This window comes from Molossus molossus, unplaced genomic scaffold, assembly GCF_014108415.1.
Source record: "Molossus molossus isolate mMolMol1 unplaced genomic scaffold, mMolMol1.p scaffold_m16_p_4, whole genome shotgun sequence".
In the NCBI taxonomy this organism is placed as follows: Eukaryota; Metazoa; Chordata; class Mammalia; order Chiroptera; family Molossidae; genus Molossus; species Molossus molossus.
The window spans coordinates 1,196,628-1,223,986 of NW_023425377.1; the positions used below are offsets into that span (position 1 = coordinate 1,196,628).

The following is a 27,359-nucleotide window of genomic DNA, read 5'->3' on the forward strand; positions in this document are numbered from 1 at the left end:
TTGATGTTTCTCTCTCTCTCTCCGTGTCCCCTTCCTCTTTCTCTGTAAAATCAATAAAACACAACAAAATGCCAAGATGAAGTGAGGCGAGTTTGTCAAGTGTCTAAGGCTTGGAGTCAGTGCTCGGTAAAGCTTAGCGCCCCGGCAATTACTGATGCTGTCCACCAAGCAGGCTGAGGTTGGCTGGTGTCTGGAGGCGTGGCCCCATATGCTGTGTTAGTTCAACTCCACCCCGATTCCTCCCTCCTGCTGATCATCAAACTCCACTTTCCCTCCTCAGGGCAATCTTCTCCAGGACCAGTGGGTCACTGTCAGCCACCACGCCCGGCTGGAACCCTCCACAGCACGGACACTGGCAATCCTGCCTCCGGGTTGTCTGAGGACTCGGAGCAAACACGTGGGAAGTCTAAGCGCCTGGTAGCTAGGTCTCAGGGACCGCAGGGTACAGCCAGGTCCAAGGCAGAAATGCCCCCCACCCTAGGGACTCCACAATCCTGTTCAGTTGGTGGTACCGACCTATGTAACAGCTGGGAAACGGGCTCAGAGAACGTGGAGAATGTGTGAGGTCCCTTGAGTCATGAGGACTGTCTGATTCCTGATTGCACCCCAAGTCCAGTGTCTGTGTTCTCTCCTCTCCCGGCTCTGTGACCACAGCGACAGCCCCTATCCTGGGAAATGACTGGCTCATCTGAGGGCTTCCCACTGGGTCAGGAATGTGGAAGGAAAGGAGGAAGCAACCCCACTCATTAACGGGAGGGTGGGCTGAGCGCGCCACCTGTCGGCGAGTCGTCTCTCCTGTCCACTTGTTACTTCTGTCCACCATCCTGCCACCCAAGGGAAAGATTCACCCACGGAAAGACCAAGGCCCTGTCAATCCAGCACCCAGCCAGCTGGCAGGACGGTGATGGCTTGCAGAATGTGTCTGGTAAAAATACTTGGTTGTGGTAAAGTATACGCAAGATAAAATTTAACCATTTTTAAGTGCATGGTTCAGTGGCATCAAGCACATCCATGTTGTGCGAGCATCTCCACCATCATCTCCAGGACTTTCCATCTCCCCAAGCTGAGGCTCTGTCCCCATGAAACTCTCACTCCCCATCCCCACCCTGCCCCTGGCACCCGCCCTTCTGCTTTCTGTCTCTGTGACTCTGACTCCTCCAGGTCCTCATAGGAGTGGAATCACACAGTATTGATCCCTTTGTGGCTTGTCTCGCTCATCATGTCCTCAAGGTCCATCCATACTGCAGCAGGTGTCAAATTGCCCTTCCTTTTTAAGGCTGAATAATATTCCGCTGTAGGGATGGACCTCACGTTGTCCATCCATTTATCCGGGTGGACACCGGGGGCGCTTCCACCTTTTGGTGGGTGTGAACAATGCCGCTGAGAACGTGGGTGTGCATACATCTGATTGAGTCTCAATTTTCTTTTTTTTAATCCTCACCCGAGGACATTTTTGCATTTATCTTCAGATAGAGCGGGAGGGAGAGAGAGACAAACATCGACGTGAGACACACACCGAGTGGCTGCCAGCCACAGGACCCCAACGGGTCGGGGACAAACTGCAACCGAGGTAGCTGGGTACCTGCCCTTAGGAACCAAACCCGGGTCTCTCTGGACCCCGGGCTGACGCTCTAACCGCTGAGCCAAACCGGCCAGGGCGAGTCTCAGGAACGTTTGACAAAGTTTTATTTGGAACAGTTTCAGATGTACAGAAAAGTTGCAAAGGCAGTTCTGAGTCGTGAATCCTGACGTTAACGCCGCACATGTCACAGCTGAGAGCAGCACTTTAGCGGCGGGCCGCCCACCCACGTGACCGCGCCGGCTCCCGCGTCGAGGGGCGGGGCCTCTGCGGCCGGACCCACGGTGACCCTGAGAACGGGGGGAGCGGGATTCCCAAGCCGCGGAGTGGGGGCGGGGGGACGCTTGGGCGTGTTGGTTAAAGCAATGCTCGATTTCATATACACAAGAGGGTCGTTTTTCGGGTAGTGTCGGCCATCTCCGGCTCCCCAGGCATTCCTTTTTTATTTTGGAATCGTCCACCCTTATGCCGAGTCAGTAGACGAGTCTAAACACCGACACGGGCAGGGGGGAGTTTAGGAAGGTAAGCAAGACTGTTTTTCCGATGGAAGACTAGCATATCACAACCAAAGTCCTTTGTGGAACTGACGTGTTTTGTTAGTCTCATTTTCCGAGTTATGTTTTTGCACAATTCTGAATACGAAGCTGACTTGAGACCTCCCTGCGGCGTCACGAGTGGTTTCGCCCGTCGCCGCAGCGCCCGACGGGAGGAGAACGAGTGGCCGCCATGTTGGGCGAAACCATCCCCTGCCCAAGAGTGGGGACTTGTAGTTCCCACGGAGTTTGTAACTGACCCAAGGAGCTGTGGTGATTGCAGTGGGGCGCGTTCTCGTCGTGGGAGCGCCGCGGTGACCACTGGTGTACACGTCTCTGCCCCCCGAGCTTCCCCGGCCGCGCTGGGAGGCAGCGGGGCGTGGGCACCTCCCCCCGGCCCGCGTCGGACGGCCCGCCGCACGCACATGGCCGGGCCGTAGGCGCGGTGCGGCCTGGGAGAGTCGGAAGCGCGGCGAGGCGGCAGCGGCGGGCCCATGCAGGACGCGGAGAACGTGGCGGCGCCCGAGGCGGCCGAGGAGCGGGCCGAGCCCCGACAGCAGCAGCCGGCCGCCGACCCGCCGCCGGGGGAGGAGCCGCCGCGGCCCGGGGGCCTCGGCGCTCAGGAGGCGGCGGACGGCGAGGACGAGGAGGCCGGGCCAGGGCCTGAAGCGCCCGCCGAGCCCACGGCGGACGGGGAGGAGGCGGCCGGCGCGACCCCCGGCCCGTCCCCGCCGCCGCCCGAGGAGCCCCCTGCCCCGGTCGCGGACGAGGTCCCGAGGGAGCAGGCCCGGGACGTGGCGGCCGAAGCCCGGTCCGACGGGGCGGACAGCGCGGCTGAGGACGGCGGCGCGGCTGAGGACGGCGACGCGGACGAGCCCTCCTTCAGCGACCCCGAGGACTTCGTGGACGACGTGAGCGAGGAAGGTGAGGCGGGGGGGCCCGGGACGCGGGGATCCCCGTGCACCCCGGGGGTCTGCGGGGGGTGTGGAGGTCCCGTTCTCCCCCTGGCGCCCCGCTCAGAGGGAGGATTCGCCGTGAGATCCCGGACTCCTTCCTGTTCTCCGCCGGAAGTGGGGGACAGGATGGAGACAACCAGGGGACCCAGGGGACCCAGGGTCCCTCCAGCCAGGTCCGGGAGGGCGGGGGTGGCGGCACTGAGGGTCCAGCCCAGCAGGACGCACCACGTGCCGCCGGCCTCCAGTGCCGTCCCGGCCGCAGGTGCGGTGCCCATGTCCAGCCACACCTGGCAGAGCTGCGGCAGACTCCGCGGGGCCGGGGGCAGCGCTCCTTGGAGGACAGAGCGCCCCCGGGGCCGCCCTGCCGGGATGTCTGTCTCCCTGGAAGTCTGGGGGGCAGGCCGGACCACCTTCCGCCGGCAGGACGTGTTTCCGGTGACCTGTGTCGATGACAGCTTGCTTTGCCCTGCTTTCTACCCGATTCAACTTCCAGGCGTTGTTTCTGCTGTGAACTCCGCTTCCCACCCGGAGAGCGCCCCTCGCCTCTCCTGACGCGACCTTCCGCGGTCACGATCTCACTGCTGTGTTTGCGTGGGCTTTGTTTTTAGCCGTTTGAACGCCGCAGCCCTGAAGCACGCCAGTGGACTCCTGTGAACAGTGGGGTGGTACATCCAGCACCATCGCAGTAGCGTGCGTTGCTCCAGGGAGAAAGATGTCACGGTGCCGAGCTAGAAAGAGCTTTCTCCTCGCCTTGTGTCTGGTCACACCGAGAGTGGGGCAGAGTCATGAAGGATCTCCAACAGAAGGGAAAAGAAGTGTAGGAAACCAACGTAGAGTTGTCAACGTTAAACGTTTTTTTTTAAATTTGTTTTGATCAGTTTTAGGAAACAGTTTTCAAGGGTACCAGTTGTTGTCACTGACGGTCACACGTTATCTCAGAGACAGGACATTCTGGCTTGAGAAGCAGGAGGCTACACAGCTGGTGGAGCTGGGGAGGGAAGCGCGCTCCTCACCACCGCATGGACTGCTGAGAAGTCGCAGGGAGACGTGCGCTGGGACCTCCTGCCCAGACCAGCCTTCTCACCACACCAATTTTTGTTATATTTCAAAACTTAAGTTTTGATTTTAAGGCCTACGTTGAGCCTTTCAGTATTTACTGTGCAATGGAGGTTTTCAAAGTGTTTTTTGAGCACACCTAATTCAACCAAGATTTTAACGTGAATTATTTCCAAAATTGCAGTGTGTGACATTCAGGGGACGCTAAGTGAGCACGAGGCCAGCCAGGCAGGTTAGGTGATTGCTGGGCAGGCCTTTCAGTGCACATGTGGTCACATGGTTTTGCCAGTCACCTGTGAGCCTGGTCCTAGGAGCTAGCACTGGGTGGCCTTCGGTTTTCTTGAGGCCCGTTGCTCACACTTGTTTAGTATTTTGTGAAAACTGCCCTGTGTGTGGGGAGCAAAGAGTGATGCTGTGGGTACCACTTCTCTGGAAAATGCAAGATCTTGGGAGGCTCGCTCTCCCCAGTTCCATGAGCTGCAGCGCAGCAGAGCAGCCCCTCGCCCCATGCCTGAGCCGCTCACCTGCTGGTGCTCAGCTCGAGGTGGTGACAGTTTCAGCCTAAGTGTCAGCTTTTTTGGCTCATTAAGTATTATTTATACTTATGTTTGCTACTTAGTTTTGAGAATTGTTTCTATTTCTTCTGGAACCAGATTGGAAATCTGTTCATGTGTAGTTACTACACTTACTTCCTTGCTGTGTTTGGGCAGACTTTTATAAAGAACTCTTACTCCCATAAACAACTTTGACATTGTGGGAAGGAGCCGAATCCACAGTATGTGTAAACGCTGAACTTTTTATTGTAAGCCTTGTAAATTCAGATCAGGCTTAACAGGCCACTTAATTGTATGGTAAGTGAGCTTTAGAAAGAGCCCAAGCATTTGACTCCTGTAGGGAAGACGTCCCCATAGTGTCGCTCTAATCGGCCTCTTTCCTTTTTTTCTCTCTGTTTTTTCAGTTTTTGTTTTTTAAATTTAAGTAGCAGGGGTTTTTTTGTTTTTGTTTTTTAAGGTAACCTCTTCATTGTTATTTATAAAGGATTGGAGTTAATTAAAAGTTGTCTATAACAGGGCATGCCTCTTAAAATTAATAGACTGCTTTTGGAAGACCTTTCAACTTATGGAATATTTCAAACACAAGAGTGAAGAGAATCCATCTTAACTTTTTGTTAGTCCTCACCCAAGGATATTTTTCCATCCATTATTGGATAGAGTGAGAGGGAGGGAGAGTAGAGAGAGAAACATTGATGTGAGAGAAATACATTGATTGGTTGCCTCTCACATGACCCTAACCAGGGCCAGAGATGGAACCTGCAACTTAGGTATGTGCCCTTGTCTGGGAATTAAACCCACCACCCACGTTGGTCTTTGGGCCAACGCTCTAAGCACTGAGCTAAACCAGCCAGGTCCATCTTAATTTTTGAGAATGAAATACAACAAAGATTATTTTTCTGGTATGTTCTGTTTGGGACATTGAAATTCTTTTTTTTAAGCCTCACTGGAGGAAATGTTTTCATTGATTCTAGAGAGAGGAAGGGGGGTGGGGGGGGGAGAGAGAGACAGACAGACATGGATCAGTTGCCCACCATACAGGCCCTGAGCGGGGATGGAACCTGAACCCTGGGTATGTGCCCTGACTGGGAATGGAATGCACTGTGCCACCTTTCATTGCCCAGGACGACACTCCTGCCAGCTGAGCCACGCTGGCCAGGGCTGGCACATTGACATTCCCAAAGTATAAGCAAGTCAGAGTGACAGTTGGGTACCAGAGCACGTATGCATATGGAACAGGCCGCTGTTCTCTGGCTGGGGTTTGCAGTGACCTGCATGCTTCCGCTGGCTGGCGCACCGGTGGGCCAGCAGTGTCTGTCCTCCCTCCTACCGCAGCACCTCTCTTTTCGCAGCTTTCTAGATAAGCTGACTCACTTACACTGAATTTATACAAAAAGATCGAGTTTGCTCTGTTTCTTTTGATACTCATATGACCTCCAAATGTCCATCTCCAGCAGCCAGTCAGGCATTTTTATTAGTTCTGGAGCCTGCTGGTCAGAAGGACTCCAGGCCTGGGGAAGCCTTAGGGTCTGATGGTATTGAGCAGAAGGCACTGAGTCCCTGGGGCAGTCGGCCTCCAGCCCACTTCCCAGGCCTGTGTCCGTTCCTCTCGTGTCTCTTTCCAAGTCATTTTACATCTGTCTTACCTTCTCTTTCCCTTACTGTAGCCTACCGTTTTATGGAAATGAAGCAATTCTAAGAATGTGGAGTACTTAAGATTTGGGTTCTGCGATGTTAATTTTAAAAGTAGATACAGGGCCCTGGCCGGTTTGGCTCAGCGGTTAGAGCGTCGGCCTGCGGTCCTGAGAGACCCGGGTTCGGTTCCCGCTAAGGGCGCGTACCTCGGTTGCTTTGTCCCCGGCCCTGGTCGGTTGTGCGGGTGGCAGCCACTCGATGTGTTCCTTTCACATCGATGTTTCTCTCTCTCTCTCTCTGTTCCTCTCTCTCCCTCCCACTCTACCTGAACAAAAAATGGAAAAATGTCCTCGGATGAGGATAAAAAAAAAAAAAAGTAGATACAGGAACATCATACATTTGGAGTTTTTGCATGTAGTTTATTTTTTTTTAAACTTTTTTTTTCTTTATTGATTTTAGAGAGAGAAAGGAGAGAGAGAGAGAAACATCGATGAGAGAGAACATCAATTGATCGCCTCCTGCATGACCCCCACTGGGGATCCGGCCCACAATCTGGGCATGTGTCCCGACCGGGAATCAAACTGGCAACCTCCTGGTCGAGGCTTAGCCACTGAGCCACACTGGCTGGACTGCGTGTAGTTTATTGCTGTGCTTCCAGCACTGTCCTGGCATTTACGGCGGATGTCTAAGCGCCTGGAGTCTCCCAGCAGCCCGGTGAGATACTGCATCTCACCAGGGACCCCCAGCCTTCAGCTGCATCACTGACCACCTGCCCTCCTGAGCGTGCACGCTCTCTGGTCTCCTTGTCCAGATGCCCATCTCAGCCCCACGCTGTCTTCGGACAGAGACTGTTGGGTGGTGCGTGGTGCTGTCTTGACTGCCTGGGAAGAAATGCCTGGTGGCCAGTCTGCATCGGCTGCAGCGGGCTGGGGAAGGCTTGCCGCAGGCAGTCCTGGCCCACTGGTTCTCTGGTTTCCAGAGAAAGGCCGTTTTCTTTGTTTTCATTCTGCATTCTTCAAAGTCATCACTGTTACTATTATTCGCTTGAAATTTTCCATTATTGCCAGGAATCTGTTGACATGACTTGACTGTTAAAGGGAGTGTGAAGAGCGAAAATCTTCCTGATTCTTTCCAGTGTAAATCTGGAGGCCAGGGCCATGACTTCCTCCCCTCACAGTGCGAGCATCTGGATTAATCATCCCTCTGCTTGCTGGACACGGGGTCCCTGTGCTCAGTAATGTGTGAGCATGTTGCTCAGTCAGTAATTCATTGGACGAATCTCTCCTGGACAGAGTTACTGGGAGATGTGCTCAAAGATCGGCCTCAGGAAGCAGATGGGATCGACTCGGTGGTCGTGGTGGACAACGTTCCTCAGGTGGGACCCGACCGCCTGGAGAAGCTCAAAAACGTCATCCATAAGATCTTCTCCAGGTTTGGGAAAATCACAAATGACTTTTATCCAGAGGAGGATGGAAAGACGAAAGGGTGAGTGACTTTCTCATTGTAAGTGTCATTCGTCTGCGTTTCCCTTGGGGTCAGGGCCCCGCAGTGGTCGCCATGTGGCAGGCGTTCTCACTGGCCGCCTGCCTCATTCAGGTGACCACCACCCTCAGCAGGAGCCCATGGCGCAGTCCTGTGGTCCTGGCTGGGCACGGTGCTGGGGTGCAAGGTGCTTCTTGATTAGGGTGCTGTAAGGTTGCTGCTTAAGAAATCAGCTTGGTGTTCAGATCTGCTGTCAGGACAGTGGACACAGGACACATCCTGGGTAAGGGACCCACAGGACTGGAAGCTGCAGAATGTCAGGAAACTCATTGTGGGGTACTTGACTGATTCCTGGGGTATGCTTTTTTCACGTTAACGTCTCTGAAATGGAGCTGTTTTTACAGTCTAGGTGAAAGTGTTGTGTCATTGCTGAATCAGCAACTTTTTTTCTAGTGTTACCTAAAATACATATATATTTTTTTTACCTAAATACATATATATTGCCTAAATGTGTGTGTGTGTGTGTGTGTGTGTGTATTTATATTTTTTTTATCCTCACCTGAGGACATCTTTGCATTTATCTTCAGATAGAGTTGGGGGAAGATGGGGGAAGAGACAGAGAGAAACATCGATGTGAGAGAGAGACACCGAGTAGTTGCCGCCCACACGACCCCAACCAGGGCCAAACTGCAACCGAGGTACGTGCCCTTAGCAGGAACCAAACCCAGGTCTCTCTGGACCACAGGCCGATGCTCTAACCGCTGAGCCAAACCAGCCAGGGCTAAAAAATATATATATATTTTGATAGAATGGAAGGGAGGGAGGGAGGGAGGGAGAGACACACACATTGATTGGTTGCCTCTCACACGATCCTGACCAGGGCTGGGGATAGAACCTGCAACCCAAGTTTGTGTCCTTGACTGGGAATTGAACCTGAGACCCTTCAGTCTGAGGGCCAACACTCTGACCTCTGAGCCAAACCAGTCAGGGTTGATTCCTCTATTTTATTTTTTTTATTTAATCCTTACCTGGGGATATTTTTCCATTGATTTTTAGAGAGAGTGGGAGGGAGGGAGATAGAGACAGAGGGAGAAAAACATGGATATGTGAGAGACACATCAATTGTTGCCTCCCGCACAACCCTGACCAGGGCTGGGGATTGAACCGCAACCAAGATACGTGCCCTTGACCGGAATCAATCCTGAAACTCTGGTCCACGGGCCGAAGTTCTAAATGCTGAGCCATACTGGCCAGGGCTGGTTCCTTTATTTTAAATGTTGTGGCATTCTGTCACTTGATAGGACAGTTTGTCTGTTTCCTGTCAATTGACATATAGCATTTCGCAGTTAGTCTTACACGGGTCCCCTCTTGAACGAATGTGATTGTTTCCTTGCTCCGGACCTAGGAGTGGGATCGTGGGGTTGCTGCGAAGTGGTGTGGGCTCGTGGCCCTGTGGTCACCAACTCACACCGCAGGCGGAGCGTGCTGTGTGCTGCTCCAGTCTTGTCAGACGTGCTCCATTCCCACGTCACGTAGATGTCAGCCTTGGAGAGGACAGGGAGGAGACGGTGATCAAGTCTGTTTTCATTCAGATTTTGTAAACTACCTAGAATAGTTTTAATTTCTAGAAAAGTGATCAAACACAAGGAATGCTCCTAACGTGTTCTGTGTGGAACTAGGTGGAAGGATACCTTGCGTTATTTGTATTTCGTTATAATGAAACTCCACTGACAGCCCTTCTAACTTTGCCTGTAATACAGCGGGATACGTAATACTTGTGACTTTAGGTTTTGGAACAGCTTTGTGAAATAATTAACGTACAGTAAGCTTGCATAGTTTCAAAGCATATGGTTTCGTGAGTTTTGATGTGCATGTCAGTGAAACTGTTACCACAGTCAAGATAATGGCCGTTCTGATCGACGAGCCTTTCTGTGACTGTGGAGTTAGAACTTGGAGCTTCTGTTAGAATTTTGTTCACGTTTAAGGAACTACTCTGCCAGTGATTTGACTGCCTCAGACCTGGCAGGGCCCAGTCCCGGTGTGGGCTGTGTTCGTGGCCGATTGTGTTGAGCACAGCACCCTCATCTTAAAGTGCATACTGAACATGGCCTCTTTCTCGCTTCAGCTACATTTTCCTGGAGTACGCGTCGCCTGCCCACGCCCTGGATGCGGTGAAAAATGCCGATGGCTACAAGCTTGACAAGCAGCACACCTTCAGAGTCAACCTCTTCACCGATTTTGACAAGTGAGTTCAGACTCGGTCGTGAGGATCTGGATGCGCACCCTGCTGACGGCCCGGGTTCTGGTGGGAGGGGTGCTGCTGGCCCCCCGGCTGGTTCCATCCCTGGTCAGACCCTGCAGGGTCATTTCACGTCCCTGGCCCCTCACTGGCCAGTAGCACCCCTCCACCAACACCCCCTCACTGGTTATTACCAATAAAAACTCATCCTTTCCCTGCTCTGGGGTGGACAGGCAGGGGTGCAGCGCAGCAGGTCCTTGAACATGGAGTTTGGTCGTGCGTTGGCGAGCGCCGGGGCACTTGTCTCAGCCATGCACTTAGCCGATGCACGGCGCGGGCTGGCGTGCACCGTTGTTACTGTTACTAGACCGTTTCTTTTTCTCTGCCAGGTATATGACCATCAGCGACGAATGGGACATTCCAGAGAAGCAGCCTTTCAAAGACTTGGTATGTTGTGTGAAGTTGATGTCTGAGTTGTTGGAAGATGCTGGCCAGCCTCTTGGCTTGAGGTGATGAGCTCCTTGGGAGTCAGAGATGCTGATGGAATGTGTTAACCTCTAAGAGCAGTACTTACAACGCGTTTACTTTGATGGAAACTAGCAGTGCATTCTGCCCGTCTTCTGTGTCTTCTCCAGGGGAACCTGCGTTACTGGCTGGAGGAGGCGGAGTGCAGAGACCAGTACAGTGTGATATTCGAGAGCGGGGACCGGACCTCCATATTCTGGAATGATGTGAAGGATCCTGTCTCCATCGAAGAGAGAGCGGTGGGTGTTTGCTGCCTCGTGGGGAGGGCACTGGGCACAAGATCAGCTTGGGGTCTGGTCTCTGAGATCCGTCTCCGAGATCAGGCCCTTCATCCTTCCAGCTCTGAAGTAAGTCAGGACGTGGGACTGGGCTTCTTGTGTGTTTGAGCTGAGAGTTTGAGGGAAAACTCCTTACAGGAGGATTGTGCACTTGGCTGCGGCTGTGGGGCTAACGTGGGCGTGACTTTCTCCACAGCGGTGGACGGAGACCTACGTGCGGTGGTCTCCTAAGGGCACCTACCTGGCGACCTTCCATCAGCGAGGCATCGCTCTTTGGGGGGGAGAAAAATTCAAGCAGATTCAGAGATTCAGCCACCAGGGGGTTCAGCTCATTGACTTCTCACCTTGTGAAAGGTAAGGCCTTGGAGAAGTGCAGGTGGCGTCTGCTCTCAGCTCCTACGGGCCTTCTGCAGATGGTTTTAACACCTTCTTCTTTCGCACTGATTTCACACTTACAAATGGCAGGAGACGTGCGGGGAGCCCCGTGCGCTCTGCACCGAGCTCTCCAGTTCACGTTTGGTTGCATTGCTTTGTTGTTTCCTCTTCAAAGACGTGGACATGATTTTAGTTTTTTTTTTTTAAACCCTCAAGGATATTTCTCCATTTATCTTCAGATAGAGCAGGAGGAAGAGTGCTAGGAACATTGATGTGAGAGAGACATCAATTGGTTGCCTCACCCCCCACCCCCCCAGGAACTGAAGTACCTGCCGTTAGCTGGGATTGAACCTGGGTCTCTCTGTTCCGAGGGCTGATGCTCCACTGCTGAGCCAAACCGGCCAGGGCTAGATGTGATTTTTTTATGAGCCACTTGGTAGTAAGTGGAAGGATCCTGTCCCTTTCCCCTGAGTGTGCGTCCCCAGGAATGGGAAATCTGCACAACCATGTGCAGGTGCTAACTTCAAGAAAGGACGTGGATCAATGGTTTGAATTTTGTCACTTGATATTGTGTATGTCCTTAGTAAAAACTTTGGCTTAGCAGTTAGAACATAGGCTCGCGGACCAGAGTCCTGGGTTTGGTTCCTGCTAAGGGCACGTACCTCAGTTGCAGTTTGTCCTTGGCCCCGTTGGGGTTGTGTGGGTGGCGACCACCTGATGTGTCTCATTCATATCGATGTTTCTCTCTCTCCCTCCTGCTCTATCTGAAGATAAATGCAAAAATGTCCTCAGGTGAGGATTAAAAAAAAAAATCCCCCTTCAGTTCAAGATCTAGTCCAAGATCGTGTATTTGGCAGACAATGTCCTTGTGAGCAAACATCCGTCCTGTGTGTGAAGGTCTGTGTAGCGTAGCTCTGGGGGTGGGACACGAGCTCCACGGCCACGCCGCGTCCTCTCGCCTGCCCACGGCCTTGGTGCCTGGAGCGCCCTCCTCTGGAGCACACGCAGGCCCTCTCCCCTCTGCGAGGCTGGCGTACTGTAGTCTCGCCTTTCACTTGGCGGGCTGCGCGTGGTGGGAACATGCGCACAGCTCCGGTCCTGCTGCCGCCTGTGCTGTTTGGACCACTAGAGTGAAGGTGTCCAACACACGGAGACTCAACACGTGTGATAACAACAGCCCTGTACCGATTACTTAGATTTAGTGATTGTTTTGAGTTTGTGTTTTTATCCTCACCCGAGGTCTTTTTTCCTTTTTTGTTCAGTTAGAGAGAGAGAGAGAGAGAGAGAGAGAGAGAGAAACATCGAAGTGAATGGGACACATCGAGTGGCTGCCTCCCGCACGACCCCAATCAGGGCCAGGGACAAACTGCAACCAAGTTCCATGCCCTTAGCAGGCACCGAACCCGGGTCTCTCTGAACTGCGGGCTGATGCTCTCCCCACTGGGCCAAACCAGCCAGGGCTGTTTTGAGTGTTTTGAAGTAAATGACAGACATCTCCACATGTGTTCAGCTGGATGCAGCTGTCATGTGACCATGGTTCTTTATCACCCCTAACAGGACTGGTGACAGTTCCTCAGTGTCAGCTCTTGATAGCTGGTCAGTTCAGACCCGGGCCCAGGCCGGTGTGCACGCTGGGTGTAGTCCTTATGCCCAGGCTCTGGCCTGTGGTTCGCATTCTTCCCTGGGTTATGTGTTGATACCAGCCTATTGAGACAGGACCAGGTGGCCCATAAAGCATCTCACCTTTTATTTTTTTATAATATCTTTTTTGTTTATTGATTTTAGAGAGAGAGGAAGGGAGAGGGAGAAAGAGATAGAAACATCAATGAGAGAGAACATCGATTGGCCACCTCCTGCACGCCCCCCACTGGGGATCGGGCCCACAACCTGGGCATGTGCCCTGACTGGGAATCGAACCAGCGACCTCTTGGTGCATGGGTCGACTCTCAACCATTGAGCCACAATGGCCGGGCCCGTCTCACCTTCTTGATCTGACTGATCACTTCCTTGAGACATCATTTAATTTTTTTATTTTAATCATTGTATTTCCTATAAACCGTAAGTTCTGATGGATGTTTCTTTTGTTTTTTCTTTTTGATGGATGTTTTCTTTTTTTTTTTAATCCTCATCCGAGGACACTTTTCCATTTTTTGTACAGAGTGGGAGGGAGAGAGAGGAAGAGAGAGAGAGGGAAACATCGATGTGAAAGGGACACATCGAGTGGCTGCCACCCGCACAACCAACCAGGGCCGGGGACAAACTGCAACCGAGGTACGTGCCCTTAGCGGGAACCGAACCCGGGCCTCTCCAGACCGCAGGTGGACGCTCCAACCGCTGAGCCAAACCGGCCAGGGCTGATGGATGTTTTCTTAATTTTGATGAAATAGTTTTATATAATTGTCATTGGAATGCTCATTAATTCACAACCACTTTGCATGTTTTTTTTTTGTTGTTTTTTTTTAATCCTCACCCGAGGATATTTTTCCATTTTTTGTACAGATAGAGTGGGAGGGAGAGAGAGGAAGAGAGAGAGAGAAACATCGATGTGAAAGGGACACATCGAGTGGCTGCCACCCGCACGACCAACCAGGGCCGGGGACAAACTGCAACCGAAGTACGTGCCCTTAGCGGGAACCGAACCCGGGTCTCTCCGGACCGCAGGCCGACGCTCTAACCACTGAGCAAAACCGGCCAGGGCCACTTTGCATGTTTTTAGTGCACAATTATTGACATCTTATTCTAGCAGCAGTGTATATAAACTGATCCAAGCAAGACCCCTGAGCCCTGTGCCAGGGCGACATGCAGGGTCAGGGCATCTCCTTCCCCTCGTCTCCTGGGGCCCTTCCCCAGTCCTCCAGGCACCTCGGTCAACTGCACTGTCCCTAGGGGGTTCCACTCCGTGTTTCGAGTGGGTGTCTTCATAGAAGAACAGCCAGGGAAGCCTGGGTGGGGGCCGTGCTGGCTGTGACTGTGCCTGTTACAGATACCTGGTGACATTCAGCCCGCTGATGGACACACAGGATGACCCTCAGGCCATCATCATCTGGGACATCCTTACCGGGCAGAAGAAGAGAGGCTTTCACTGCGAAAGCTCGGCCCACTGGCCTATTTTCAAGTAGGTGGACGGTGGGCACTGGTGACCTCTCTGGGGCCTGCTCGGTGGCAGAGCCTGGCACTGGTCCTTTTCTTCCAGGTGGAGCCACGATGGTAAATTCTTTGCCAGAATGACACTCGACACCCTCAGCATCTATGAAACTCCCGTGAGTGGTTTTATCATCTGCCCACGGCTGTGCCAGCTCGGGGTGGAGCTGTGCGCAGAATGGAGGCTGCTCTCGTGTCCTGGGTCTGGTCACCCCCTGCCAGCCTCCATCTTGTGCTGCAGAGGGTTGGGGACGGAGAGATGGCTGGGAAACGTGATCTGTTTCAGTGTTTATCCGTCACTCTATGCTCACACCACCCCCTCAGCAAGCTCACATCAGAACCTCTGCTTGCCTTTTTGTTTTGTTTTTGTTTTAATCCTTACCCGAGGATATTTTTCCATCAGATAGAGTGGGAGGGAGGAAGAGAGAGAAACATCGATGTGAGAGAGACACATTGATTGGTTGCCTCCCTCACAACCAGTGACGAACCACAACTGAGGTACATACCGTTGGCTGGGATCGAACCCAGGACTCTGTTCCTCAGGCCAACGCTCTAACCACTGAACAAAACCAGCCAACGCTTTGTTTGCCTTTTTGTTAACAAACAAAACTATTGTTGCCCTGGCTTGTTTGGCTCAGCGGTTGGTGCGTTGGTCCGCGGACCAGAGAGGCCCGGGTTCGGTTCCCGCTAAAGGCATGCGCCTCAGTTGCAATTTGTCCCCGGCCCCGGTTGGGGTCGTGTGGGTGGCGACCACTAGATGTGTCTCTCTCACATCAGTGTTTCTCTCCCTCTCTTTCTCCTTCTCTCCCTCCCACTCTATATCTCAAGACAGTGCAAAAATGTCCTTGGGTGAGGATTAAAAAATAACTAACTAACTAAATAAATAAAAAAACTCACAAAACTATTGTCCTGATCTGAGTTGTTGTGCTCCTTGTTTTTCCCGCAGTCTATGGGCCTCTTGGACAAGAAGAGCTTAAAGATCTCCGGTATAAAGTAAGTGCGTCCCTCTGGGCTGCGCACCTTCTCTTTCTCCCCGAGCCCTGGGCTCCATTCTGAGGGGAAGTGCCATCCTTGCTCCAGGCACACGGATGGCCCCAGGCTGCCTGTGCCCTCTGGGCTGTGTCCCCTTGCCGCACAGGGGACTTCCTGAGGGCCACCAGTGGAGCGCAGACTGTGTGGTGACGGGTGTTGTTACTTGGGGGGCCCGTGCAGTGGGTTCAGGTGATCTTGCGAGTCCAGCGCATGCCCATCTTCTTTCCCTGGAGCCTCTGTGTGGGCTGGTGTCTGCGGTGAAGTGCCTGCCGTGAGGGGGTGGTTATGTTTCTGTTTTTTAAATACGTTTTTATTGATTTTTTTTTTTAGAGAGGAAGGGGGAGAGAGAAACATCAGTGTGGGAGGGAACCATCGATCAGCTGCCTCCTGCATAACCCCTGCTAGGAATCGAGCCCACAACCCGGGCATGTGCTCTGACCAGGAATTGATCTGGAACCTCTTGGTCCTTGGGATGACGCTCAGCCACTGAGCCACACCAGCCGGGCTGGTCATGTTTCTTATGCCTCATCCTTACGTTCTTGGGCAACATGCTGGGTTGTATTAAAGTAGGGTCAGGACTTGGTTCTCGCAAACAAGAAGTGGAGACGCCGTCCCTCCAGGCCCTTCCCTCGACGTCCCTGCCCTCCTGCCGTTGTTGGGGTGTGTCCCCTAGCATCCTAGTGGGTCCTCAGAAATCCTGTCGCCAGGCCCTTCCCTCGACGTCCCTGCCCTCCTGCCGTTGTTGGGGTGTGTCCCCTAGCATCCTAGTGGGTCCTCAGAAATCCTGTCGCCAGGCCCTTCCCTCGACGTCCCTGCCCTCCTGCCGCTGTTGGGATGTTCCCCTAGCATCCTAGTGGGTCCTCAGAAATCCTGTCGCCAGGCCGTCACCTCAAGGAATTGTACCTGCTGGCAGCCGCGGGAAGTGGTGGGCAGTGGGCTCGAGTCCGGCCTGGTGGCCGTGTGGCAGTGGCGCACTGCAGCATCTCCGTCTTGCCTCCTGGCCGAGAGCCTAGTGCCAGGGTGTCATGAGGAGGAAGTGAGCTGACGCCCCCAGAGCAGCGTCCAGGAGCGAGCTCCCGCACAGCCGGTCCTTGTGTGAAACTTGTTTTCTTTGTTCTGCAGAGACTTTTCCTGGTCTCCTGGTGGTAACATAATAGCCTTCTGGGTGCCCGAAGACAAAGACATCCCCGCGCGGGTGACCCTCATGCAGCTGCCCAGCAGGCAGGAGATCCGCGTCAGGAACCTGTTCAACGTCGTGGACTGCAAGCTGCACTGGCAGAAGAACGGGGACTACTTGTGTGTCAAGGTGGACAGGACGCCCAAGGGCACCCAGGTGAGGGCGCCCTCGGTGGGCCTGCGCACGGCTCCGGCTGCCTCTCCTGTTTGCAGGATGTCAGGAGGTTTGGTTTGAGTTTCTGGGTTAACTGGCAGCAGTAGGTAGCTGGCGTGTCATCGGTGAAGCTCTGGTTACATCTCAGCTGAGGAGTGTCGTTTTTCTATAGAACTCTGAATGGGTGAGACATTCGTGTAGTTTATTTTTATTTTTTTGTTCATCCTCACCTGAGGATATTTTTCCATTGATTTTTAGAGAGAGTGAGAGGGACGGACAGAGAGAAACATCGATGTGTGAGACACGTGGATTGGTTGCTTCCTGCATGACCCCGACCAGGCCTGGGGATCGAACCTCCAACCCACGGATGTGCCCTTGACTGGATTTGAACCCACAGTCATTCGGCCTGTAGGCTGACGCTCCAACCACTGAGCCAAACTGGCCATGTAAAGGTAGCGGGAATTTAGCTGACCTGAACAGCACAGGTGTGAGCTGCGTGGGCCCCCACGGGCTTCTTTCAGGAGTTACATGGCCCACCACGGCCCCGGGTTTCACATCTGGCTTCAACCAACCCCAGTGGAAAGCAGTACTGGGGACCCCTGAGCTGTGGGGTGGCTGTGTGCCTGATCCTTGCCAGTTTATGTGAGGGGCACGAGCGTTCGGAGGCCTGCAGCCCGTCCTCGGGGTGCCCCGGGTCCACTGGCGTTCTGTTTGGCGGTCAAAGTGCTGTGGGGGTTTTTGACTGCATGGGTTTGGTGCCCCAACCCCTGCATTGTTCACGGGTCAGCTGTACGGTGAGATCTTCAGGCACCTGCCTTCCTTCTCGAGGTGAAGTGAAGACTGTTTCTTTCTAATTTTCCTAAGCACAAAGTGTAGCCTCCTCGACCAGTTCTGTGCCCAGCCCAGGTTTACTTTCCCCCGTCGTGCGATATTCAACTTACCTGAAATATTGCCTGATTTTCCCTCACGTGGACGTATCCCCTTTCCCTTTACAAGCGTGCGGTTCAGCGGTCTGGTCTCACAGACCCGTGCAGCGGTCACTGCTGGCTTAGTTCCAGAGCTCTCTCGTCACCCCGGAAAACCAAATCCGTCAGCCTTACTCACGCTCCCCTTTCCCGCCGGCTCCCGACAGCCCTGTTCTGCTTCCTTGCTCTCTGGGTCTCCCTGCTTGGGCGTTGCAGAGTCGTGGAATCACAGTGTGTGGTCCCTTCTATCTGGCCGCCTTCCCTGAGCACGGCCTCAAGGCTCCCCACACTGCCCACCCCAGCGTGGGTCCTGGCTGCACATGGGTGTGCAGGCCGTGTTTGCCTGTGTCTGCTCCGAGGAGGACAGCGCCCTGCAGGGCCCGCTGTGGACAAGGTCTCTGATCCGTCCCTGCCGGGAACCAGGGAGATTGTGCAGGCGGGCTGCAGTGCGGATTCGAGAACCGTCTGCATGAGAACATGACCTTAGGGCAGTTCTTTGCAGTGGAGTCTGGGCCTGTGTGTGTGCACGCGCATGTGTTCTCCCGAGACTGTCCCCATCCCTGCGTCCACCCGAGGACTCTGTGTCACGATGAGGGTGTCATTGTGATCACTTCGTCTTTGATTGACGTCTTCCTCATACTTCAGGTTTCCACATCATTACCCTTTTTTTTTTTAACAGGGTGTTGTCACAAATTTTGAAATTTTCCGAATGAGGGAGAAACAGGTACCTGTGGATGTGGTCGAAATGAAAGGCAAGTTCTGTCGGGCTCTTCTGTGGGTGAGTGGCCCTTGTGTGGTTCATGCCTGGCGCTCGGGACTGGGCGGGAGCACCAGGCCTCTGAGTCAGGACGCGTCCATGCGCTCGGGGTCGTTTGTCCTTCCCAAGTTCAGTCCTTTAACGTTTCTAAGGGCCGGAGGTGGCTGTCCCACACTTTTCTCACCACTGCTCACCACGGAGCGCAGCGGCGAGGAGCCCGCCAAGAGCGCGCGGGCCTTAGGCCATGGTCAGCACAGGCAGCTGCGGAGCTTCTCTGGACGCATTGAACAGCTGTTCAGTGCTGTGCTTCTGCCTTTTGGTGACAAAGTTAGCTTGTGTCCCTTGGTTTTTGTTTTGCTGGGGGGGGGGGGCACAGAGAGAGGAGAGTGTGCAAAGCCTGGCCCCCGTCTAGGAGGACGGCCTCCACGAGGCGGCAGAATTGTGTCAGTGCCGTGGGAGTGTAGGGAAGGACACATCCATAGGCCGCCTAGCCCCCTGTGGGCAGGCATTTCCGCTGGGCTGGGGGGATGGAACGTGCTGCTGCGGACTCCAGTCCTGTGCGCCATCATCCCTGTGCGCCATCATCCCTGGGCCTGCTCCGCGGGCCTTTACTGGGCGTGGGCCGGGCTGTAACTGACCAGGGCGCATTCGTCATCACAGAGACCATCATCGCCTTTGCCTGGGAGCCCAACGGGAGCAAGTTTGCGGTGCTGCATGGAGAGGCCCCTCGGATATCTGTGTCCTTCTACCACGTGAAGAGCAACGGGAAGATCGAGCTCATCAGTAGGTGCCCTGCCTGTCCTGTGTCTTGTAGGGGTGGGCAGTCGGCATGGGGGCCGGCGGGGCAGTGCACAGGCCCGAGCCCACTGCGAGAAGTCTACAGTGGTTCACGTGGGCATCTCACGTCCACGGAGAGACAGGACCTCTGTGGCTCCCTCACCTGTCAGGAGCTACACTTCTGCTTCCTGCCCTTGTCATCAGTGGATGAAGGTGCTGTGCCTGGGGTTGGGGGCACATAGCCCTGCCCCTGCGCCAGGGAGCCCTGTCCCCAAGCTGGGACTGTGACTGCTGACGGGCTCCACCTGTGTCCTCAGTGCTCACCACACAGTGGGTCCTCGGCAGACGCTGGTTTCACACTCGCTTGTTCCTCGCAGTGCTGCTTGTGCTGACTGCGGGACAACACCTCCGCTTCCGCGCATTCATTCATTCATTCTTAATCCTTGCTGAGGATAAGTTTCTATTTATTTCCAGATAGAGCGGGAGGGCCCTGGCCTGTTTGGCTCAACGGTTAGAGCGTTGGCCTGCGGTCTGGAGAGACTCAGGTTCGGTTCCCGCTAAGGGCACGTACCTCCGTTGCAGTTTGTCCCCGGCCCTGGTTGGGTTGTGCGGGTGGCAGCCACTCAATGTGTCCCTTTCACGTCGATGTTTTTCTCTCTCTCTTTCTCTCTCTTTCTCTCCCTCCCACACTATCTGAACAAAATATCGAAAAATGTCTTCGGGTGAGGATAAAAAACAAAAACAAAAACAGATAGAGCGGGAGGGAGAAAGGGAGAGAGAGAAACATCAATGTGAGAGAGACATTGGTTGCATGACCCCGACTGGGGCCAGGGACAAACTGCAGCCCAGGTATGTGCCCTTGACCGGAATCAAACCTGAGACTCGTTGGTCTGTGGGCTGTGCTCTAACCGCCGAGCTAAACCGGCAGGACTCTGGCCCCACTTTAGAGGGTGTGCCCTGCTTGGGCCACGCGCTCCACGTGCTCCTGGAAAGGGCACACAGGACTTCTCGCCACAGAGACGGGTAGCTTTTCCCGAGATGCTTCTGTAAAGAGTGTAGTTTTTACTTCCTCAAGCTGAGCAGCATCTGTGGGAGAATCAGTGGGCCATCCGTCACAAAGCCGTGTTATCAATGCCCTTGACACGGAAGGAACTGGGGCAGTCTGTCAGAAGACTCGCCTCTCGCTGTGACTTGCTCGTGAAGCCGACAGCAGTGACAGGTGCCTCGACCTGTTGGACTGTGCGTCTCATCCCTTTCTGGGGAGCGTGGTGTCTGCATTGGGGTGGTCGTGCTCCCTCACGGCCGATGGCTGTCGAGGGATCTGCTCATAGAGCTGTTCTGTGTCCTTGGTTTTGGTCTCAAACTCCAACTGTCAGGCTTCAGCACATCCTCTCCCCTCCCAGCGCCCCTTCCTGCAGGCTGGGCTGCAGGCTGACCAGGGGTCCTGGGCCGAATGCCCGCCTAGTGAGAACTCTCACCCCAGTGGCCCCCAGGTCTGTGCAGGGAGGGGGCATGAGGGGAGATCTGATTTATGAGCATGCAGTGGGAAGAGATGTTGGAGGCACTATAAGAACTGATTTTAGCATTTTCTTGGTCTCTCCGAGAATCAGACGGGAACTGGAGTCCTCGTCTGGCAGTCAGAGCAATGGTGCTTATGCAAATGAAACTCCTTTGTCTAGTTACCTCATGAAGTGAATTTTTTTGTTTAATATGCTTTTATTGATGTTTTAGAGGGAGAGAGAGAGAGAAACATCGATGAGAAAGAACCATCGATCAGCTGCCTCCCGTGCGCTCCCTATAGGGATCGAACCTGCAACCTCGGCATGTGCCCTGACCGGGAATCGAACGCCGACGTCTCAGTCCACTGAGCCATAGCATTGCAGCTTTAAATACTCGCCCTGGGTTTTTGTTTGTGTTTTCTGTAAGTGTCAGTCACAGCTCCAGGCGTGCCTCAGTGACGGGTCTCTGGTGGTCCTCGCAGGTGTGGTGCGTGGAGCTGTGGCTAAAGCCCAGTTTGCAGGCTCACCCAGGGGTCACTTGCCCATCAGCAGTGCCAGTCCTGGCTGCAGGCCGGCTCCAGACCTGTATGACTCGTAACGAGCGCTTTCTCTCCCCGCAGAAATGTTCGACAAGCAGCAGGCAAACACCATCTTCTGGAGCCCCCAAGGGCAGTTCGTGGTGTTGGCTGGTCTGAGGAGGTGGGTGTCTGCCGTCGGTCCCTGAGCACTGCCCAGGTGCCGACCCCAAGCCTGAGTCTCTTGCGCTGGGTTCTGAATGGTGACGCTGCTCTGAGTCCTCGAGAACTCGAGTGTTCTCATGTGGAAGGGCCACCCCCGCTTCAGTGTATGGGAGGCTCTAAGCGCAGTGTCTGTGCCCAGGCCGGGCAGAGTGAGGCAGGCACCTGGCAGCCCAGCCTGAGCCCACGTCTTCTTGAGGAGGAAGGTGCACTCCCGCAGCGTGACCTGCCGTAACTCTGGGCGTGCCACCACAAGGGGGCAGGCTCTCGCACCCTCACCCCTGCTCAGCTGAGCCTTACTCTGGGCGTGCCACCACAAGGACGCAGGCTCTCGTGCCCTCACCCCTGCTCAGCTGCTCCGCCCGCAGACCACGGGCTGGCAAGGGCCCTGCAGGGTCCTGCCCGTGCATGCGGACCCCTCTGGCTGCTTGTTCCCCTCGCTTGGTGGGAGATGCTTACTGTTCTTGGAGGTGTGGTGCAGACAGATGGCCTGTCATGTGCTCGTGACACACCGTCCACAAGGTCCTCGTCTCTGTCATTCCTGCATTAACAGAAGGCAGCGGTCAGGGCTGCAGTTAGACCTCACCCGGGGTCTCTGGGTGCAGGAATGCGGGGCGATCCCATCCCGTGGTGAGGCTCTTGGGAGGACCTCCTGTCTGTCTGTCTCCCCAGCATGAACGGTGCCCTGGCGTTTGTGGACACATCGGACTGCACGGTCATGAACATCGCTGAGCACTACATGGCCTCCGATGTGGAGTGGGACCCGACGGGGCGCTATGTCGTCACCTCTGTGTCCTGGTGGAGCCACAAGGTACGGGCCCGTGCAGCCTCACACCCGTGAAACGGGCGGTGCCCAGCATGGCATCGCCGCCTCCCCTCCAGGTCTCCTTGGTGCAGCGGGCATTGCTGTTGATGCCACAGTTCATTGATCCTTCGGGCCAGCCTTGGCTGCCTCAGTACGGCTCTTCCTCCACTTGGGGCTGTGAAGACTGGAAATCAGAAATGCCCAGCAAGCCTCATGGCTAAGCCCCGCCCCCCCCACGTGCTCAAAGCACTCCATTGGCCTGCGGCCGTCGCTGCTGACGCCCAGGGCTGTGTGAGGAGCTGTGCACGCACTGGCCCGGGGCATCTGGGACTGGAAGTGTGGTTTCCACTAAGCGCATTCCATCACAGTGGGGTCAGCTACTGAGCACCTGGAACAGCTGCAGGCTCTGGTCACGCGCTCCGGAGTCGGGCCCGTCTTAGCCTGCTGTGGCCCAGTCTGGGCTGCCGGCGTCTGCAGTGGCCAGAGCTGCTCAGTGTGGTGAGGCATACAGCTCCCGGTCTGCAGCCTCCCTGTGCTCGGCTCGTCCAGGTTGCTCACGGAGGCTCATGCATGGAGGGGTGTGTGTGGCGGGAAGGTGCGTTTTTGCTCACGTTCTCCCAGCGGTTACTTCTCTTTCAAGCTGTTCTGGTCGCCAGGCCTGTGAGGTCAAATTTAGTGACATGAACTTTCAGGAACACCAACTTGGTACACAAACTGCAAAAGGGGCATAAGTAATAGTCTTACGTTTTTATTGATTTTTTTTTAGAGCGAGAGAAACATTCATCGACTGCCTCCTGCACGTCCCCTACTAGGGATCGAGCTCACAACCCGGGCATGTGCCCTGACCGGGAGTCGAACCAGGACCTCTCAGTCCACGGGACGATGCTCAGTCCACTGAGCCACACCAGCCAGGCTTGAGTAATAGTCTCTATGTTCTGACCAGGGTCAGTCAGAATGCCCCTGTCTCACCCTCAACGAGGCTTCCTCAGTGCTGTGTCAAATTAGGACGTGCTCCAAAGTGCCATCTGTGACAGGGTCACAGCAGAGTGAGGGACACGCTGCTCCTTCTCCGAGACGTCCCGCACGTGTTTGGCGAGGGCTCTGCCCTGGCCCAGGTGGAAGTGTGTGTTCGGCGCTGTGCTGCTGTGTGTGTGGCATCGGCGCACAGTGTCCCCGTCTCGTGTGTCAGTTAACTTTCCCTTGGTGGTGTCGCTTGGTGAAGGCAGAGTCTGGACTATTGCGTCCCCGGGGGCCGTCGGCAGTGGCGCTGTTGGCCGCAGACGAGTGTGGAGTGAGCGGTTCTGCTGCTCTGCTGGCCCGCAGGCTGCAGGCCCTGGTGGAGTGAGCGCTGCGCTTGGCCCCTGCTCTCTCCCAGGTGGACAACGCTTACTGGCTGTGGACCTTCCAAGGGCGCCTCCTGCAGAAGAACAACAAAGACCGCTTCTGCCAGCTGCTGTGGAGACCTCGGCCCCCGACCCTCCTGAGCCAGGATCAGATCAAGGTCTGGTGTCCCCAGCAGGTTAAGGCGGCGTCAGGGTGGTGATGAGGGAGGAGTAGGAAGGTGCCATCTGGGGGAGCCTTTGAAGAGCTGCCCAACAGTAGCAGCCGAACAGGAAAGACAGTGTTAGGACAGTCACAGAATTTTCAGGGTGTTTCAGACCCTGTCGGCACCATCCTAGGAAATGGGCGTGGACTGGGCGGGGGCTGTGCAGACATCCTGCTGGGATTGGAGGGGCGCCTGTGGGGTTTACATGAGCACAGGGAGCTGCACTGATGGAGTTGGGTGAGGGCGAAGCCGAGAGGACACAGCCCCAGGAAAGGAGTCCAGTCAGAAGCCAGGGGCATGGAGGGCCCTTGGGTGCTGTGTCCCCCTGGCTGCCGGGCTGTCGTTTCACGCCGGCAGTGTGGAGGCTCGTCTGTGGGCCTGTTCTGCACATGTCCTGAGGGGCTTGTCTCTGTCTCAGCAAATCAGAAAAGACCTGAAGAGATACTCCAAGATCTTCGAGCAGAAGGACCGTCTGAGCCAGTCCAAAGCCTCGAAGGTCAGCCTCGTTCCTCAGCCTGAGAGATGCACAGAGCAGGGCCAGCGTCTGCTGTGGGGAGGCGGTGTCCACTGGCAACCCCTTCTCCACAGAGGCCACTCCCGGTGCTGCCGCCCTGGGTGGACTGGCAGGGCCCTGGCCCTAGAACCTTGGCAGCTGGCTTTCCAGATACAGGAGGTGGGGCTGGGGCCGTTAGCGGGGAGAGAGCAGGCACCCCCACCGTTCCGGTCCTGGCCGCCCCTCAAGTGAAGGGTCCATGTTGTCTGGTGTGGCTGCTGCTGGTACAGGGCTCGGAGTTGGTTCAGCAAAATCATGATGAGAAGTGTCAGCCCTGTGACTCCCCGCCCTGCCCCGCACCTAGGAATTGGTGGAGAGGAGGCGGACCATGATGGAAGACTTCCGGAAGTACCGGAAGATGGCCCAGGAGCTCTACATGGAGCAGAAAAACGAGCGTCTGGAGTTGCGAGGAGGTAACTTGACGAGCTGGAGGTTGTTTGTTAAGAACATTTTTCTCTCTGCGTCTGTGATGGTTTCCTGGATTTCTCAGTAAACAGTAAGTGACGTGTAGTGGTTCTCGGATGGTCGAAGGGTTCGTGCTGCACTCTTCACACCTCGCGTCTGCGCCCGTGGTCCTTTGCCAGGTCCCTTGCCAGTTTGCACTGCATCCTGGCTGTGAGCGTGCATGTGTCCCTGAGGCGGGAGCCAGCGGTGCCCGCACACCCACTGTCACCTCTCCTCTAGGTGTGGACACTGACGAGCTGGACAGCAACGTGGATGACTGGGAGGAGGAAACCATTGAGTTTTTTGTCACTGAAGAAATTATTCCTCTTGGGAATCAGGAGTGACCGAGAGCACTGTGGTAAGACTTCTCAGCTGGGCGCGGCTGGCACCCTGTGGTTAGCCGAGGGAATGTCTATTCGAGGTGAAAGTCCAGTTTTGTCCTCGCGGTTGGTCAAGGCCTTGCATGTAATCACGGCAAGTAAAGTGCAAAGCCGGGCATCGGGGCTGCTGCCAGGTCCAGGGCTGGCCCCTGCCTTGAGTAGGGTTTGGGTGGCAGAGAGGACAGGGCCCACGCCAGGTGGCGGAAGGTGGGTGTCCCTGGCTGTGCCACCCACTCTGGTCAGTCCTTGGTTGGTCTAAGACACGAGCCTCCAAAATCCGGTCAGGTGTGGGGAACTCAGACGTTGCCTAGTGACCAGAAGGACCTGGAGTCTGGGGGCAGGGAGTCCCTGGGTGTCCAGGCATTGCTGTCGCAGGGCAGGATGAGTGACTCTCCTCGGTGACGGTGCTCCACCGTCGAGGCTGCTGCTCACAGCGCAGGCGTCAGACCGAAGGCAGCTCTGGACTGTGTGTCCCCCTCAGACTGGGTGGTTGGTGGGTGCCCGCTGTGCTGCCCCTGGCGAGGGCGTGAGTGCAGGGCAGAGTCAGCGTGTTCCTTTGTTGCAGCGCCACCTTGTGCTGGAAGCAGGCCGTCTCTGCAGACAGCCTGCGCAGCTCCTGCACTTCCTGTGCTTCCCTGCTCTGGACCGACTGCGCCTGGGATGCCGTCTCCAGAGCTGTGCCTTGACCCTGGCGTCAGTGCGGCTCTAAGGCACGGCTTGCAGCCTCTTCCTGTCTGGGTTCTGGGCCGCACCAGTGTCTGTTACTGGGCCGCAGCTGGCGCTGTGCGGGACTCCCGCTGTGCACCGCCCAGGCGACTGTCCACCTCGGCCTCCCTGTGGGACTCTTCCGTGGGAGTGGACGCCAGCAGGGGCCGTGCACCACCTGTGTCCCAGCGTGCTCGGCACTGCGGTGCCCGTCCCCGCATTCAGGTTGTGGCAGGGTCTCAGTTGGCTGACCGTGGAAATAAAAGCAAACCTGTATGAACGAGCTGTCTTTCTCCGTCTTTAAACATAGGTAGTTACCGTGTTGGGGCCTCTCTCCCTGTCCCCAGCAGTAACAGCAGATGGGCTCGTGACCCAGGGCAGGTGTGACAGGCATGGCAAGCAGGGACGCCCTGTGGGCTTGTCCTGCGTGTGCAGCTGCGCGTCATCAGTCGAGACAGCTGCTCCAGGTGTTCCCGTGCTGTCTGGGAGCCTTCCACCCTCCTGCAGCAGCTCGGGTCTGGAGGCACCTGAGGCTGCTCAGGCTGCTCCTCTGTGGTCCTCTGAATGTTTTCCCTTCTGCAAAGGGCGTGAGCAGGGACGCGTGGTTTTGGCCGGTTTTCATTGTCTGCGGCCTGCTGCCCATTGTGCCGTTTGACCGCAGCTTCTCCCCACCAGTGTGTCTCCAGGGCCCAAGCTCAGCCTTTAGGAAGCACTGAGGCCGGGACGGGCCCTCAGAGTTCATGGCCGTGATGGGTACAGGTCTGGCATTCTGTGATGGGGGGACCAGCTGTCCTGTGTGGGCCAGGAAACGGATGCTTGCCCCAGGCTCGCCCCAGGAAGGCCTGGCCCCTCTGGGTCCCCAGGGACGCAGGTCCTGGTGTTTGTCCTCAGCCTCGGGCTTCCTGTGCTGCCAGCCGTGCCCCCAGCCGCCAGTGCCTGTCCCTGCTGTAGAGAGCACACGGCTGTCAGCTCAGCGTTCAGAAGAGAACTTCTCATGATTTCAGACTTGCTACTTGTAATTGTTTTACATAATTTGTAAATAAAAGACTATCTGAAACTGCTTTCTCCGATTGTCCTGGCTCGCTGTGGAGAGTTCCTGACCCACCTGTGGGGCCGGGGGTGAGGGTGGGTGCTGGGCCCCTGCTGCCCGCACAGGTTTGAAGGGCTTGGCTTTCATGTGGGCCTGGTGGGTGAGGCTGGAGCTTTGGTGGGAAGGGACGTGGGTGTTAGAAGGACGGCGCTGTCTCCCCTCCCTGTTAGTCAGGAGCAGGGAGCTCGCGGGCCTGCCCTGGAGCACTCCACCTGAGGCCCATCCCCCGCTAGAGGGCCCCTGGGCCCCTGTGGTTGGGATTTCCCACTGACCTTGCCGGTCCCTGACTTGGGTGCGGGAGTGTCCAGACACGAGGCAGACAGCGGCTCCCACAGCTCAGCAACACGGAGCTGAGCACAGCGCTGACGCAGGCAGTGCACTCGGACCCT

The 27,359-nt window shown here is 55.6% G+C and overlaps 1 protein-coding gene across 1 annotated transcript; it reads left to right on the forward strand.

The window, feature by feature from the left end:
* Nucleotides 1–2,606: 2,606 nt before the first annotated feature.
* EIF3B (eukaryotic translation initiation factor 3 subunit B) lies at nucleotides 2,607–26,225 on the forward strand. The gene is made up of 19 exons (XM_036240351.1): nucleotides 2,607–3,036; nucleotides 7,603–7,795; nucleotides 9,918–10,037; nucleotides 10,421–10,478; nucleotides 10,667–10,795; nucleotides 11,031–11,188; nucleotides 14,193–14,324; nucleotides 14,403–14,469; nucleotides 15,297–15,343; nucleotides 16,505–16,715; nucleotides 18,357–18,429; nucleotides 19,095–19,217; nucleotides 21,331–21,409; nucleotides 22,120–22,258; nucleotides 23,628–23,753; nucleotides 24,217–24,294; nucleotides 24,656–24,764; nucleotides 25,036–25,153; nucleotides 25,741–26,225. The coding sequence occupies exons 1-18, from the start codon at nucleotides 2,607–2,609 to the stop codon at nucleotides 25,137–25,139; spliced, it is 2,376 nt and encodes a 791-aa protein (XP_036096244.1). The 3' UTR covers nucleotides 25,140–25,153; nucleotides 25,741–26,225.
* Nucleotides 26,226–27,359: the final 1,134 nt, after the last annotated feature.

What these genes read in the sequence shown, in the direction of transcription:
- EIF3B (XM_036240351.1), top strand. Translation starts at nt 2,607, where the DNA reads ATGCAGGACGCGGAGAACGTGGCGGCGCCCGAGGCGGCCGAGGAGCGG. An exon ending in CTCTTCACCGATTTTGACAA is followed by an intron (nt 10,038 to 10,420) that starts GTGAGTTCAGAC and finishes TTTCTCTGCCAG; the next exon opens with GTATATGACCATCAGCGACG. An exon ending in GCCAGTCCAAAGCCTCGAAG is followed by an intron (nt 24,295 to 24,655) that starts GTCAGCCTCGTT and finishes CCCCGCACCTAG; the next exon opens with GAATTGGTGGAGAGGAGGCG.